General features: G+C 41.5%; 1 protein-coding gene across 2 annotated transcripts in view; it reads right to left on the bottom strand.

Moving 5' to 3' along the window:
• Nucleotides 1-11,355, bottom strand: part of LMNTD1 (lamin tail domain containing 1) — a 213,981-nt gene extending 202,626 nt beyond the window's left edge. For both annotated transcript variants that reach the window (XM_083821804.1, XM_083821805.1), the window contains exon 1: nt 9,288-11,355. In XM_083821804.1, coding sequence (XP_083677930.1) covers nt 9,288-9,548 — 261 coding nt within the window. In that variant the 5' untranslated portion in view covers nt 9,549-11,355. The remainder of the gene's footprint in view (nt 1-9,287) is intronic.
• Between the last annotated feature and the right edge of the window lie 1,659 nt (nt 11,356-13,014).

The following is a 13,014-nucleotide window of genomic DNA, read 5'->3' as shown; positions in this document are numbered from 1 at the left end:
GGAACTGACTGCTGTAGCCAGCGAATTGCTCCAGGAAAATTTGCTTGTACCATTTCCATCTTCTCCTGCAGTGCCAGATCTACGAGGCCTGCCTACTACCTGCCTGTGCTCAGACAGGGCATCCTGAACCCACCTCTGACTTGAGCCATCTTTGCTGGGAGCCAACCACTTGCCCATCTTCTGACAGCACACGGTGGAACCTGATTCCTCAGATTTCTTCAAAGGTCCCAGCTCATCAGGTAATAACAGCATCAGACCCGCACAAAGAAAAGCATTTGTTTGTGACTTCCGTATACTCATGCTAATGCCTGCAATACATTTTCTGCTATTGTACTAGTCTCCCACTGATCTGATCTGATCGATCTCAAATTAAACTCATCCTTGCAATTGTTAATTAAATTCATCCGTGACATTTGAACATGGTGCAAACACTTAAAGCTTTACTTAGCTTACTTCTTAAATAAATCATAAAGAGAAGGAAATGACAAGACTTGTAACCTGGGGAAATATATATACTGATTTTCAGTCAAAGAGAAAGGAAAGTGTTTAGTAAATATTCCTGAAGCAAATGCATTAAAAATATATATTACCTACTTGTATTGTAAATGATAAGGAACTGACACATTGTAAATGATAAGGAGCTGACACAGCTTGTTGACAAGGAACACCAAAAACATATACGTTAAGAACTGCCATCTCAGTTTATACAAGCATTCACCTTTCCTGGGATGCATTCACTCATCAGTGACAGTCCAAGAAATATAGTTGTAGTTAGCTAGCATTATTAGCTAAATTGGAGAGTAGCACATCCAAAATATATTATTTTCTGGCTATAACAGGCCTCACATCCTACAAAAGCTTCTTGAACATAACAGGAGTACAAATGGGAAGAAAACACTGGAAAACCAATTATTTAAATCCAAATTCAAATGAGGCTGAGGAAGCCACAGTAATAAATCTTATCAAAGAACAAAAACCAATTTTATGGAAAACCTAGAGTAGTATGTAAAAAAGCAGCAGGTAGTGTGAAAATGTACCCTTCCTGTTGCCCTCAAAGCAGAAACGTATACAATAGACAGGTAAGGTCTAGTATTTACATAGGTACTGAAGAATCATGTATTCAAATTAAGCCCAACCACTGTTTAAAATGTCCTGTGACTGTTAAGGTAGCAAAGACTCTGATTGCTAATTGCCATTTTATCTGATGGGATATGTTGGCTTCTGTGCCATCATTTACATTTTTCTCTCCTTTGTATCCTTTGTTAAAGGAAGTGCTCAGTAGACAGTAGCAGAAGAAAGATATATGATGCTAAATAATATTCCTTACAGTTGCAAGTGCCTCTGTCTGCAGCAGAATCTTTCCAGGAGATGTTTAAATCCACATAATGTCAGCATTTATCAGCAGATATACTGTTATCAGGCCATTTCTCTATTCTGAGAACAAAGACTATTCCCAGTATTACAGCTGTTCTGGGAGCACTGACCAAAGTCTTTCTTCTTGCAGGGTGGTATGAATAGAGAACAGGCTCTGGCATAAGAGTGGATGCCACAGAAACAGGACTCTTCTGGGCTCTGCCACCAGCCTACTGGGGCACCGAGGGCAAATTGCTTCATTTGTCAGCCCCTCAGATGCCTTAACTATATGTCAGGGTTAAGGATGAGAGCAGACTGAAAGTTTATGAAGCCAAAAAGAAGCCTTGAGTAGAACAGATACTGTTTGCAAGACAATTTCTATTTTTGTATAAATGTTTTGGCTGTTTGTAATAAAAAATCATACAAGTCAGTTTCTTTATTTTGTTTTGTTCTGTTTTTCATTTTTGGCAAAAAAATACAAAGCTTTTCAATGAAGTCCAAGGGGAAAAAATCTTTTTCTTCCATAAAACCTTATTTTAGTTCTGTGAAAAAATGATAATCGTAATCAAGTAAATCTTTGGCTAGCTCTAATGAATCTTACTCATCATAGAAAAAAACCTCTTTGGCTGAAAGACTTTACAAAAGAGCCAAATACTGTTACAAAACAACTCTCTCTTGATAGTAGAGTTATGCTCAAGTTGTATTTCAGCTGACAGCATCCTGACTTTCACAGGTCAGGCTGGTCGCACAGGTGGAGACAAGGTCAAGTTGTGCTGAAAGCACATTAAAGCACATCAAAGTCCCATGCTGAACCATTTTGCTCCCACTTACAGAGACAAAATTAAACTGATCCTTGTCAAGGTTAAATCACTATTTTGTTTGAGCCAGTGACTCAGACATTAAATAAAATTGAGTGTTGATGGGACCTAAAACCTCTTGTCTATGATGGTCAAGGAAACCATGCTAGACCCCTGCTTATTAAACCCTTGTTTAAACACAGTCACTGTGTTTTCTATGTTTCCAACATAGAAAAGTAGCCTTACTGAAGAAAACTTCATAGCAAAGGCTATGACTACACAATGTTAAGAACATAGAATTTGCATGCTTGGACACCCAGAAGCACTGAAAACCTATTTACAGTGTTGGGAAGTCTCCTTCCCAAAGAGATCTTCAGAACACTAACACTTTTATTTCATAGCACTTTACCAAAATAGTTTTAGAGGATGTGGAGGTTAGATATTCTTTCCTCCAGGGATTTCATTTGGATTGCCCAGGGTAAATGATTCTGATAATGTTGCCTCTGCTTTCTGCTGTCTGTAATAGGGCTATTATTTCCAAATGGACTTTCCAAATAACAGTGGAGATGAGAACCCATCAAAAAACCGTCTGCTGCAAGCCTTGGGGATGCTAACTGGAAAGAGCGTCAGAGGCGTTGTTTGAATAGGCAGTCAAGAAAATACCAATTCTGATGAATGTGTACAAGCATCAGTCTCAATCATCATTTCCTACCAAAACAAAGACACTGGACATAAAGCACTCTAACCCAGCTGTGTACACTGTTTTGGATGTATTCATAAGATCTCTTTCAAAACTGATCTTGTTGGGCTACTTTCCTTGACCTGTCAGAGAAATAGACAATAATCTGAAGTATCCTAAGTGCAGCTAATTGCTCTAAACTGTGTCTAGGCACATAACAGAAATAAAAGGTATTTTTCTTTCCCAGTAGAAATCAGCTACAGGAATTATTCATGGGAGGGGGGGAAAGAGTGTTGGTCATTTGACATAAATCAGTTCCCTTTGATGTTTGCAGAACAGAGCAAGATCATAACATTTAAGCAGACTGAAATTAGAGCTGAATAAATTTATAGACTTGTTTTCATTCATTTTTAAATGAGGTTGTAATGTTTAAAAGCAATCAACTGATGGTTTTGGTCCACTTTTGTCTAATCACTGCTTCAATTGATGCATCTCCTTAAAATACTTGAAATTGAAACTATCAGATATTAGCAATATCTCTTCTTCTGCCATTAGATAATATCCAATCAGTGATTATGGGCAGCAATGATGCTTCTTAATTCAATGGTTATGCACCACCTATCTTTCCCATTTTGCTGACTGAGGTTCCAGCTGTTTCTGGTTCATGTCAATGCACTTCAAACATTGGCAATTATAGCTAAAAAACCAAAAATAGGAACATTCTGGATCCCACATCAGTCACGTTTTTGTAGTACAAGAATTTCAGAGAGTTCTTGAATAGGACTGAAAGGCAGAATGGGATTTATTTCTAATAAGCAGTAGACATTCCCACTGGAAATCATTGTTGCAAATTTTCTCCAAGTAACAAAAAATGGCACTCCATTTGTGGATGAGTTGCCTCTTGGGCTGCTTTACCTCACAAAGAATCATCTTATACAGAGGATATTCTTTTATCTTACTGCATCAGTCTTCAAGCCAATGCCTGCCTGCAAAGTGGCTTAGGATTTGAGCCATGGAGATGAACAGTCAAGCTGTTTTTCATACATCTGTATCATGAGGCTATACTCGCTGTAAAAGTTTAAGCTAATAAAGTACACGGGAAACTCTAGCCAGAGACTGTAGTTTCACTTTGATTGATACTGAGACTTTTGCCTGTCTTGATGTGAAAGGTGGTGACATTTAGGCCACATAAAAGGTCAGGCAGTCAATTCTGTAACCAAGGAGTGTTCCCACTCTGCAGGTCTCACTGGTGGGACTGGATAAAGATGCGTTAGTAAATGGAGGTGTCAAAATGACTGTACAGCAAAATCAACTCACAATTAAGTAGGCCTGCTTTGAGGATAAAGCATGTTATTAACTTTAAAATGTTCTAAAGCAGTTTCTGAGCACCGACTTCCAAGAACTGAGAACTGTTTTAACCATGGCGTGTGCGTGACAACTCAGGACACCGTGTTAACTCAAGGCAGTTTGTTTTACTCACTGCTATTTTTAGGTGTCTGTAAATAGGGACACTTGAAGCACTGACCATGATTACTTTATGCATTTATTCAGGGTTTATGCATGATGTTGAGCTCCATTACCACGCCTGCTCCTAAATCACTGATGCTTGTCCATGAATAACCACCATAGAATCTCTGTGCTGGTACATAATTTCACCTACAATGAATGCAAACCTGAAGGCCTACTGAAATCTATTCCTGTCAGCACCTCGGGGGTACCACCAGCCCTGACTGCCCCTGCCCAACCTCCCCTGGTGCTCCCCCCACAGTGCCACAGCCCAGAACCCATTTCAGGTCAGCCCCCTGCCCCTGACAATCTTATGCTGGGCTGTGTTGATGCTGACCAAGGGAGGGCACAACATAAATTGGGCAGTGCTCTACACCGTGCTCCTCAAACTAGGAACCACTGGTGCAGAGTGTGGGAGAGGGCAAGGGCAGTATTGACCACCTTTTCCACTCTTCAAAGTAGAGCTGCTCCTGCAGATCTGTCTATGCATCCAAGAAGCTGCTCTGATTTCTGGCACGTACATCTGGCTGCTACCAGCTTTTCTGGGGTACAGGCTTCCAGTCTGTTGTGTGCCCAGGTCATTCTCTCTCGCATTCCCAGCCCTCCCATGCTGCAGATGGGATGAGGAAGCAGTGTGGAAAGCCTGTGATGTGCTTTCTGGTGGGGGACATTCCCCCAGGACCTCCCAGCCTCCTTTCTGCTAAGAACAGAGACCAAAGGGCTGCAGTCTAGCCTAAGGTATTTTATCTGACTCATCTCTAATAAATATCACAGTTCAAGGAGCAAATGCTTGCAGAAAACTATTTATGGTCATTTCACAGCCTGAAGAACAAATTCCATTAAAAAATTAAAATACTTCTGAATTGCAAAGCTGAAGAAATCGTGTTCTGCTTTTAGAGAGACCATGGGAAAAAAAAAATAGAAAAGTGGGGGGGGGCTGCCTTCATTGCATGGCCTTTACTTGCTAAGTCTTGCAAGGAGGGGGAAGCAAGAGCAACACCAGCATTGCCCCCAGAGATCTGCTATGGGATCTGGCAGGGCAGCAGAGCCCATAGGGCCCCTGAGCTTGCCCAGGAGCATCAAGCTTCCCAGAAGTTGCTTCTGCCTAGGCTGGCTTCAATCACTTCTCTGCCTGTTCTCTGTCTCTTGTGGCTGGTTTTCGTTCTTGCATCCCTGCTGGGTGTGGATTTATGACTACTATCCGTGAAAGCACTGAGCTAGGAATGGAGCCGAGCATTTCATTGTGTTGTGTATGTCTGTGCACACAGATGCATGTCAGCCTGATCCCCTTTTATTTTCATCAGTGTCCCACCATGGGAACTCAGGATATGATTTGAGTGGAGCTACCAAATATATACCTGCATTTCCTGGATGTGGCCAGATTTTCTAGACAGAAATTTTACCTTGGAGGTTAAAAGGGGAGTTCAGACATATTCCTAGGATCTCTTTACATCTCTGGCAACTGAGTCAGAACAGCATTTCTGTCCAGCCAGTCTAACATTTGACTATGCTGCATAGATAGTTACTATGCACATATAGATTCTACCTACAACTTATCCCCAGTGGGTCCCACACATCTTGATTGTATCAGAATTACTGCACACACAAGCCCTCTGTACAATAACAGAGTGCATTCAGCATCTCCACAACATGCTGGGCCCTCTACAAGTGTGCAGTCAAGCACAAGAGGTTATTAATGCATACTTATTTAGAAAATAACACAAAATAAGCCTCAAAATAAAGGAAAAAATATTTCAAAATATAGCTAAACCTAGCTGAATGCAAGATGCAGTTTACACTTTTAAGTTTAACTTTTTTTTTTGTACATTTGTCTAGTACATTGGTACTCATAGAGCTAATGGAACCTACTTAGGAGTCTCTACCTGTGGCATGCAGAAACATGGGATAAACCAGCACTGAAACTGGGTTTTCCAAAACACAGCAGCTTCAATTCACAGAGATTTGTGGGCCCTCTTCCCTTTTGGCTCAAATATATGGCAAGAACAGGGCTGAGATAACCAAATTTCCCTAGTTTCCATGGCATGTCCAGAGCTCTATCCCTATGGATAGGTTATACTGCAGGGATGAGGTTTTCCCACATGAAGTAAAGGTGTATTTAATTCTGCTGGAAACAGAGGAGTTCTCAGTAGTAGGAGAACCAAATGTGAATTTTGTATTTGCAGAATTGGATAGAAGGGTTAGAGCTTCTTTAGTTCTGCTTGCTTCCTTGCACGCCTTTTGCCTCAACAGAGTCCCTCAATCCGAGCCTGTCAGTCTTTCCCTAGGGTCACAATACACATCAATCCAGGTCTAGCTGCTAGATGTATGACATAGATCTGCTACGCACAAATGATTTTCTCCATTCCAGCCGTGTTTGGAACCTTTACCTGGAATCATATGAAACATCGTGTGCTCATACATTAGCCTTTGCTCAAATGAGATCTTCCTCAATTATTAAACGTGCTACCCTTTTCCTCTCCCTCTTTGACTCTTTACAATCCTTACACTCCAGGGAGATTTTCAGAGGTCTTGTGTGGGGATTACAAAGGAAATAAGCAGATTATGGAACAGTAGCTTTTTGATGTACCCAGCATAATACAAATTAGGATTGTTTATATCTTCATACCCTTATCTGTTATTACTGCATGTATGCTGAGGTCTCTAAATAAAGCAAGAGGGGTGAAAGTGACTGAGCTATTTTAATTGGAACATTGAGGAATGCACTTGCCAAAGAATAGATCATGTGTACAATACTGCTAATAAGCTAGTTTGTCCTGTTATTAAAAAAATCTCTGAAAAAAAAAAAAAAAAGCAATCTTGTTGAGAAGGACACAGGGCTTCTTCAGGTCTATTTTCTCTGTGAAAAGAGGGCTGTTCCTAATTTTGATGACTCCCTGGTCTCTTCAGATTTTAAGCTCTTCAAGGCAGGGAATGCCTTCTCACCTAGATCAGCACAGGGAGATTCTGATCTTGATGGAGACCTCAAAATGTTCACCTAGTTTTAATTATTAATAACATTATTAATGTTACTTAATAACATAAGGGTAAGGAGTGTTTAAGGAAAGGTTGGATGTGGTAATTGGGGACATGGTTTAGTAGGTAATATTGGTGGTAGGGGGACAGTTGGACCAGATTATCTTGGAGGTCCTTTCCAGTCTGAAAGATTCTATGATTATTTAACATTTCTCCCTTTATCTGCTGGAAAATATACTGTGTGTTCTTAATGGTGAATCTAAATAGCAATAAAAAATCTCCATCCTATCACCAGGAAGTCCAAAGAATGCAAAACTGTTGTTCGTTGGGTTTTTGTTTTTGTTTTTTAGGCTTTTCTGCTTCCAATTTTGTCTCTGCAGCACCTAATATGGTCAGGAAAGATGCTGGTGCACAGCCCTACCAAAAGGTAAGACAGATCCTCATATAACAGGATCTACTCAGTTCCTCTGGCCTCAGTCATTCCTGTATCTTTCAGAAATGTATGAAAGGAGGAAAAAAGTTAAAAATTAATTGCTCTATCAATTGAATGAATATATCCTCTGGTATTTTACTGCCTGGCAGAAGCGGTCAGGCAGCTATTCTGCAGCAGTGCTTATATTGCTAAGAATGTCAATAACAAGGTGCAGTGTACTGCAATGTGTTTTCGCTAATGAATTGATGAGAGAATTATTTTTAGATTGGAAATAAGTGTGAGAGAGTGAGCTCTAAACTCTTCAGGGGAAAAAAAAATCCACTGTTTTCACATTTACCAGCAGTGAATGCCATTCCCCTATCTCCTGATAAAAACAAGTGTAAATGTCAACCCAAGCCAGTTATGACCTCTGACATCTTTGAAAATGCCATGATTCTTTCAAAAGAGCACTTGGAGAACAGGCTGAATGACTAACTGGCAGACTGTACCCTCTGGAAAATCCCAAAGACAATGTTGAAATTGCTGAACTTCCCCAAAGGCAGGATGAGTTGTCCTGAACAGAGATGCTGGGCTCAGTGTAACAACAGCTCTGCCTTCCTCCACCGCACCAACAGGCTCCTTCCCCACATCTGATGCTCAGGGGAGGAAAGGAATGAGGACAAATCATACTCTTAGGCTTCTTGCCCCTTGAAACCTGAGCTGACTTTGAAGTGTATACCCATGTTTTCCCTTCTCTTCCCCTCTGCCTCCCACTCCCAAAGGCGTAGGTGGGCAGCTGCTGAGACCCACACTGCACTGACCTAGGAAAACATTTTGTGTTGGGAGGGTCAGAATCCATAATCCCTCTGCTGACAGCCAGCCTCGGAGACTGCTGCACACTTTTTAGACCCTCTCTGTGGGAGGCAGCAACTGGTCCACAGATAAAGGCTTGCGAATGAATGTAATTCTGTGAGCATTCCTGAGCTTCATAGGCTTGCAGCTTGTGCTGTCTCATTTTACTGCAGGGTGAAGGGGCAGAAGGTGTTCCTGCATACGACTAGAGACAGTACTGCACGTACATGAAGGACTACCTGGTACAGGTACGGCGGGTCAGATAGTTTCTCAATACATATATACGTATATCTAACACACACACATGTATACATGTATCATATAAATATATATTATATATAGCCTTGTCAGCGTGTTTAAGGTTTTATATAACAAGTCAGCAATCACAATAGGTAAATGCATTAAAATATGCCAGTTAATTCAGGCTATTAAAAAAACAGACTCTGACATTTCCACTCCTGCAGATATTCAACTAAAGAAACCTTGCCGCAGACTGCAAAAGAAGCTGACCATTTTTAGCATGCCTTTCCCCCATCAACTGAGAAAAACACCTCAAACGAGGAACCCGCTGGGCACCATTTTCCAGACTGGCTTAGGGTCTCTTGTTGGCGGAAACAGCAGTGACTGGGTGCAACCACACTGGTGGAGCTTTCTATCATACCCTGGCATTCGCTGTTCTCTCTTAGTTACCCTACAGACATAACTTATGACTTACTTGCTCTCTGGAAGTTTCTGCAGGTTGGATGTTCCTGATGCCAGGAATTCTCAGCTGAACATCAATGTTAAAATAACCACGTACTCTCAATCCCTGTGGCGAGTGCAGACAGATTTGTTGTTGGTTGCTAAAGGCAACTAGTTCTGATTGATGGTTTCCGTGAACTTTCCACCAGCAGGGTGGGGCCTGGGCTATTCTGTTTCCAGGGCTCTGCAGACCAGGAGAGGCAGCAAGAGAAAAATAGACAAACTGGAACACCATGGAGGTACCTGCCTCCAAATAAAACAAAACAACAAAACTTTGTAAAGCTCTCTCTAATGCAGGAATATAAAAACCCTACTCTTTTCACTTTTCACTTTTTCATACTAATGTCATCCTGGTAAGACAAATCTCTTTTAAAATATTTATCAGAGGAAAAGCAAAACAGTATGAAAGAGATTTGCACAAAACTTGTTATCAGTCCTGGGTGTGTGAGTATGTCTATCTATCACCCTTTCCGTGACTCTCGGTGTAGTTTTCTCTGTCTAGTTCATGCATTTCAGATGGTATGAAAGGATTTCAATGTGCACTTGAAACATTTTTCTTCAGATTTACTCTAGCAGCATTTTTCTTTAACATGCTTATTTGTCTCTTTTAAGGTCTGCTTTACATTAAATAGTCTCTTTGTATTCTGCGCAGATGAAAAGCACATGCGTTTCCACTCCTCCCTCGTTATAATGGTACATTTTGAAGAAAAGCATCTCGGGTGTTCTAAAAAAATGTTATTATTACAAAGTTTTCAAAAACCTGTTGATGACTCATTGGGAAAGAGTGAACAACATCATTTTCCCAGCTTTGCCTTATACCCATTCAATCTTAGATCTTTCTGCCAAAAGAGTGCAAACTACTTCTTGTAGGTGGGGCTGGCAGCTCTATTGTTAAGATCCTTTAAGAACATTGTTGTGGTTTAACCCGGCGGCGGGCAGCCGGGTTAAACGGCAGAGCGTGGTGCTGATAACGGCAAGGTCGCGGGTTCGTTCCCCGTACGGGCCACCAGCATGACCTCAGATGGTATGGAATACCCCTTTGGCCAGTTTGGGTCAGCTGTCCTGGGTCTGTCCCCTCCCAGCTCCTGCTGCACCCCCAGCCTGCTCGCTGGCAGGACAGAGCGAGAAGCTGAAAAGTCCTTGGCTTAGTGCAAGCACTGCTCTGCAACAATTAAAACATCAGCATGTTATCAGCGCTCTTCTCATCCTAATCCAAAACATAGCACCCTACCAGCTACTAGGACGAAAATTAACTCTGTCCTAACTGGAACCAGGACAAACATTTACCAAATGCCAGGTATTTTAGCCAAAATTTCCATGCTATATATCTACCTAAACCTGAATCACAGGAGAAACTCTTAGTCAGAATTTTCTCTTCTTTCTAAGACCATAGCCAGGGTAATATTTTGCCTTGTCAAAATATCCTGGTAATCTCTCTCAGAGAAGCTTTAATGCCCTTGCCCTTTGAAAAAAGAACTCAAAATTTGCCTTTGTGAGAGCCTACCACAATTTGACCGCATTATGAGGCTTTGAAAAAGTGCAAGCAGCACCACCTGACAAGAACTGTGGACCGCATCTCTCTAACAGCTGAGTTTGTCTATGGGCTCTGGGCTAACAGAATAGGGGGGACAACCTGCCCTGCTCCCTCTCTTAGCCAGGTTGCTTCAGCCCCATCAGTGTGTCACTTCTAATGTTCATCAGGCCCCTCCATGGGCTCCCTTAATTCAGCTCACTAATCCTACAGAAGGCGACTGGATTAGCTTTTTGACAATGATCAGTGGTACATATGCCTGCACTGACTGTACGGTGGAGAAAGATGGCTGGCTGACTGAGAAGGACAGGAGTGGATGTATACATGTAACACATATACTCTTTCTATTGCCTTCCTGCAGATATACCAGACATACCTAAAATCTAGTTGCTAAGTAGCTGGGGCCCCTGGGAATCCAACATGGGTTGCAAAACTCACCAAATTGGTGAGTACATAGTTAGCAGCTTGCTGAGTAGCATCCTAAGAATGGCAAGAAAAGTCAGAAAGGACCATGCTTCGAAGAGACAGGCAGAAGACCGTGCCTACTAAAGCACATCACTGTCTGGAGCCTGTAGAGAAGATCGGGAATCCTGCACTTCACTGTTTCTCTGCTGTCAGTAAATGCCTGCAAAACCCATCCCCAAAGTGTGTGTCATGCCTCCCCAGTGGCAAGTTCATAGTCAAATCTTGGCAGTCCTTATGACCAAGTAGCAGAAATGCTTGAGCAAAAGAGAAGGTCCCTGTCCTGTTTCTGACCGCTCTGGACAGCCACATGATGCTCTATTAGTAAGGTTCAGAGGGGCAGGGGAAATGCTAATACAGTGTAAAAATAGGTACTTGAAATTCAGAAAGCTCCACTTTTCTCTATATAATCTTATTGTATATTCTTCATGTATCTTGCGATATTCAGTAATCTTTTTTTTTTTCCTTTTTTTTTTTTCTGTCCTTGTGACCCTTATTACACAGAGAACAGGTGTGCAATAGGGACTGGTTCAAACAGGATTGTATAATGGGAACATTGCTTTTGTACAGAAAGAAGGATGAGGTTATGGAAGTAAAGATGTGTTCAGAGTGGCTGTGAACGAGAGACCAGATAAAGGTTTCAGCGACCATGTAACTGTGGCCTTTCCTAGCACTCAAGCTGCTCTTTCAGAGCAGAACCAATATTTTAATGGTTTGTTTAATGTGTGTGTTCACACACGTCACATTGTTACACCACTCTGCCATAAAACTTATCCCCAAATGTTTGAAAGCAAATGTGACCCCAAAACTGCCATGTTGGCTTAAAGTTCCTAAGATTTCCCTTAACTTTCCAACCATGAAACGCTATTTGAACTAAGCCATGGGACTAACCACTGAAACAAATGAACAGATGAAACAAATGCTCATATGACCTATTCCAGCAGTTCTCCTTATATTGCCGCATTTCAGCTATGAATGTCTCATTGCTATGGACTAGATTAATTCAACCACTGACCAAATTCATGAAAATTCAAGGGCAGGTATGATCTGGGGTTGCTACATCAACTGCATGTAGGCTAACAAGCACTTTCCAGATAAAAACTTGTTGATCATTCCTCATTTGATGTTACGTTTAATCTGTGATTCAGAATTAAAAGTCTATATGTTTTGTAATATTAACAGCCTCAGATATTTATCCTTGGAGAAATCTGTTTTTACAGACTGCAACAATTAACAATTTCTTTCCAACATCAAAATATATGTAGGATGGTCTTTCTGCCCACCAAATCTTGATAAGGATTATTGCAGCCACTCTTATGAATAATGGCTTTATTTAGAGGAACCAAACCAAAAGGAACAGAGTAAGCCAAACCGTTAGACAAACAGCCAGGTCAGGCTCTTCAGGTCAGGCATTACCACTCTTTGATGAGTTTGGTGCCGAGGGAGAAAGCTGTCGCAGTACACAGAAGAACCCTCAGTTCTTTTGAGTACTCCCTCCAGGCTGGACATAGTTCAAATCAAACACCTAAATCATGCCCTCTGAGCCCTGAAGTGCCATCATGTTTCAGAGAAGGCCCTGTTGCTTTCCCAAGTCCCTGAAATTATGTTGCTGTCTAGATATGCTGCGTTACTACAGTCTGTAGGGATGGTGACAGTAGCCCTGTTGTGGTCATACTGACTGCAGTGGAGAGACAACTCTTTACTTGTG

This window comes from Anser anser (genome assembly GCF_964211835.1).
Source record: "Anser anser genome assembly, chromosome: 1".
NCBI classification, from domain to species: domain Eukaryota; kingdom Metazoa; phylum Chordata; class Aves; order Anseriformes; family Anatidae; genus Anser; species Anser anser.
Note: the sequence above shows the minus strand (reverse complement) of the source record. Positions and strands in the feature narration are given on the sequence as shown.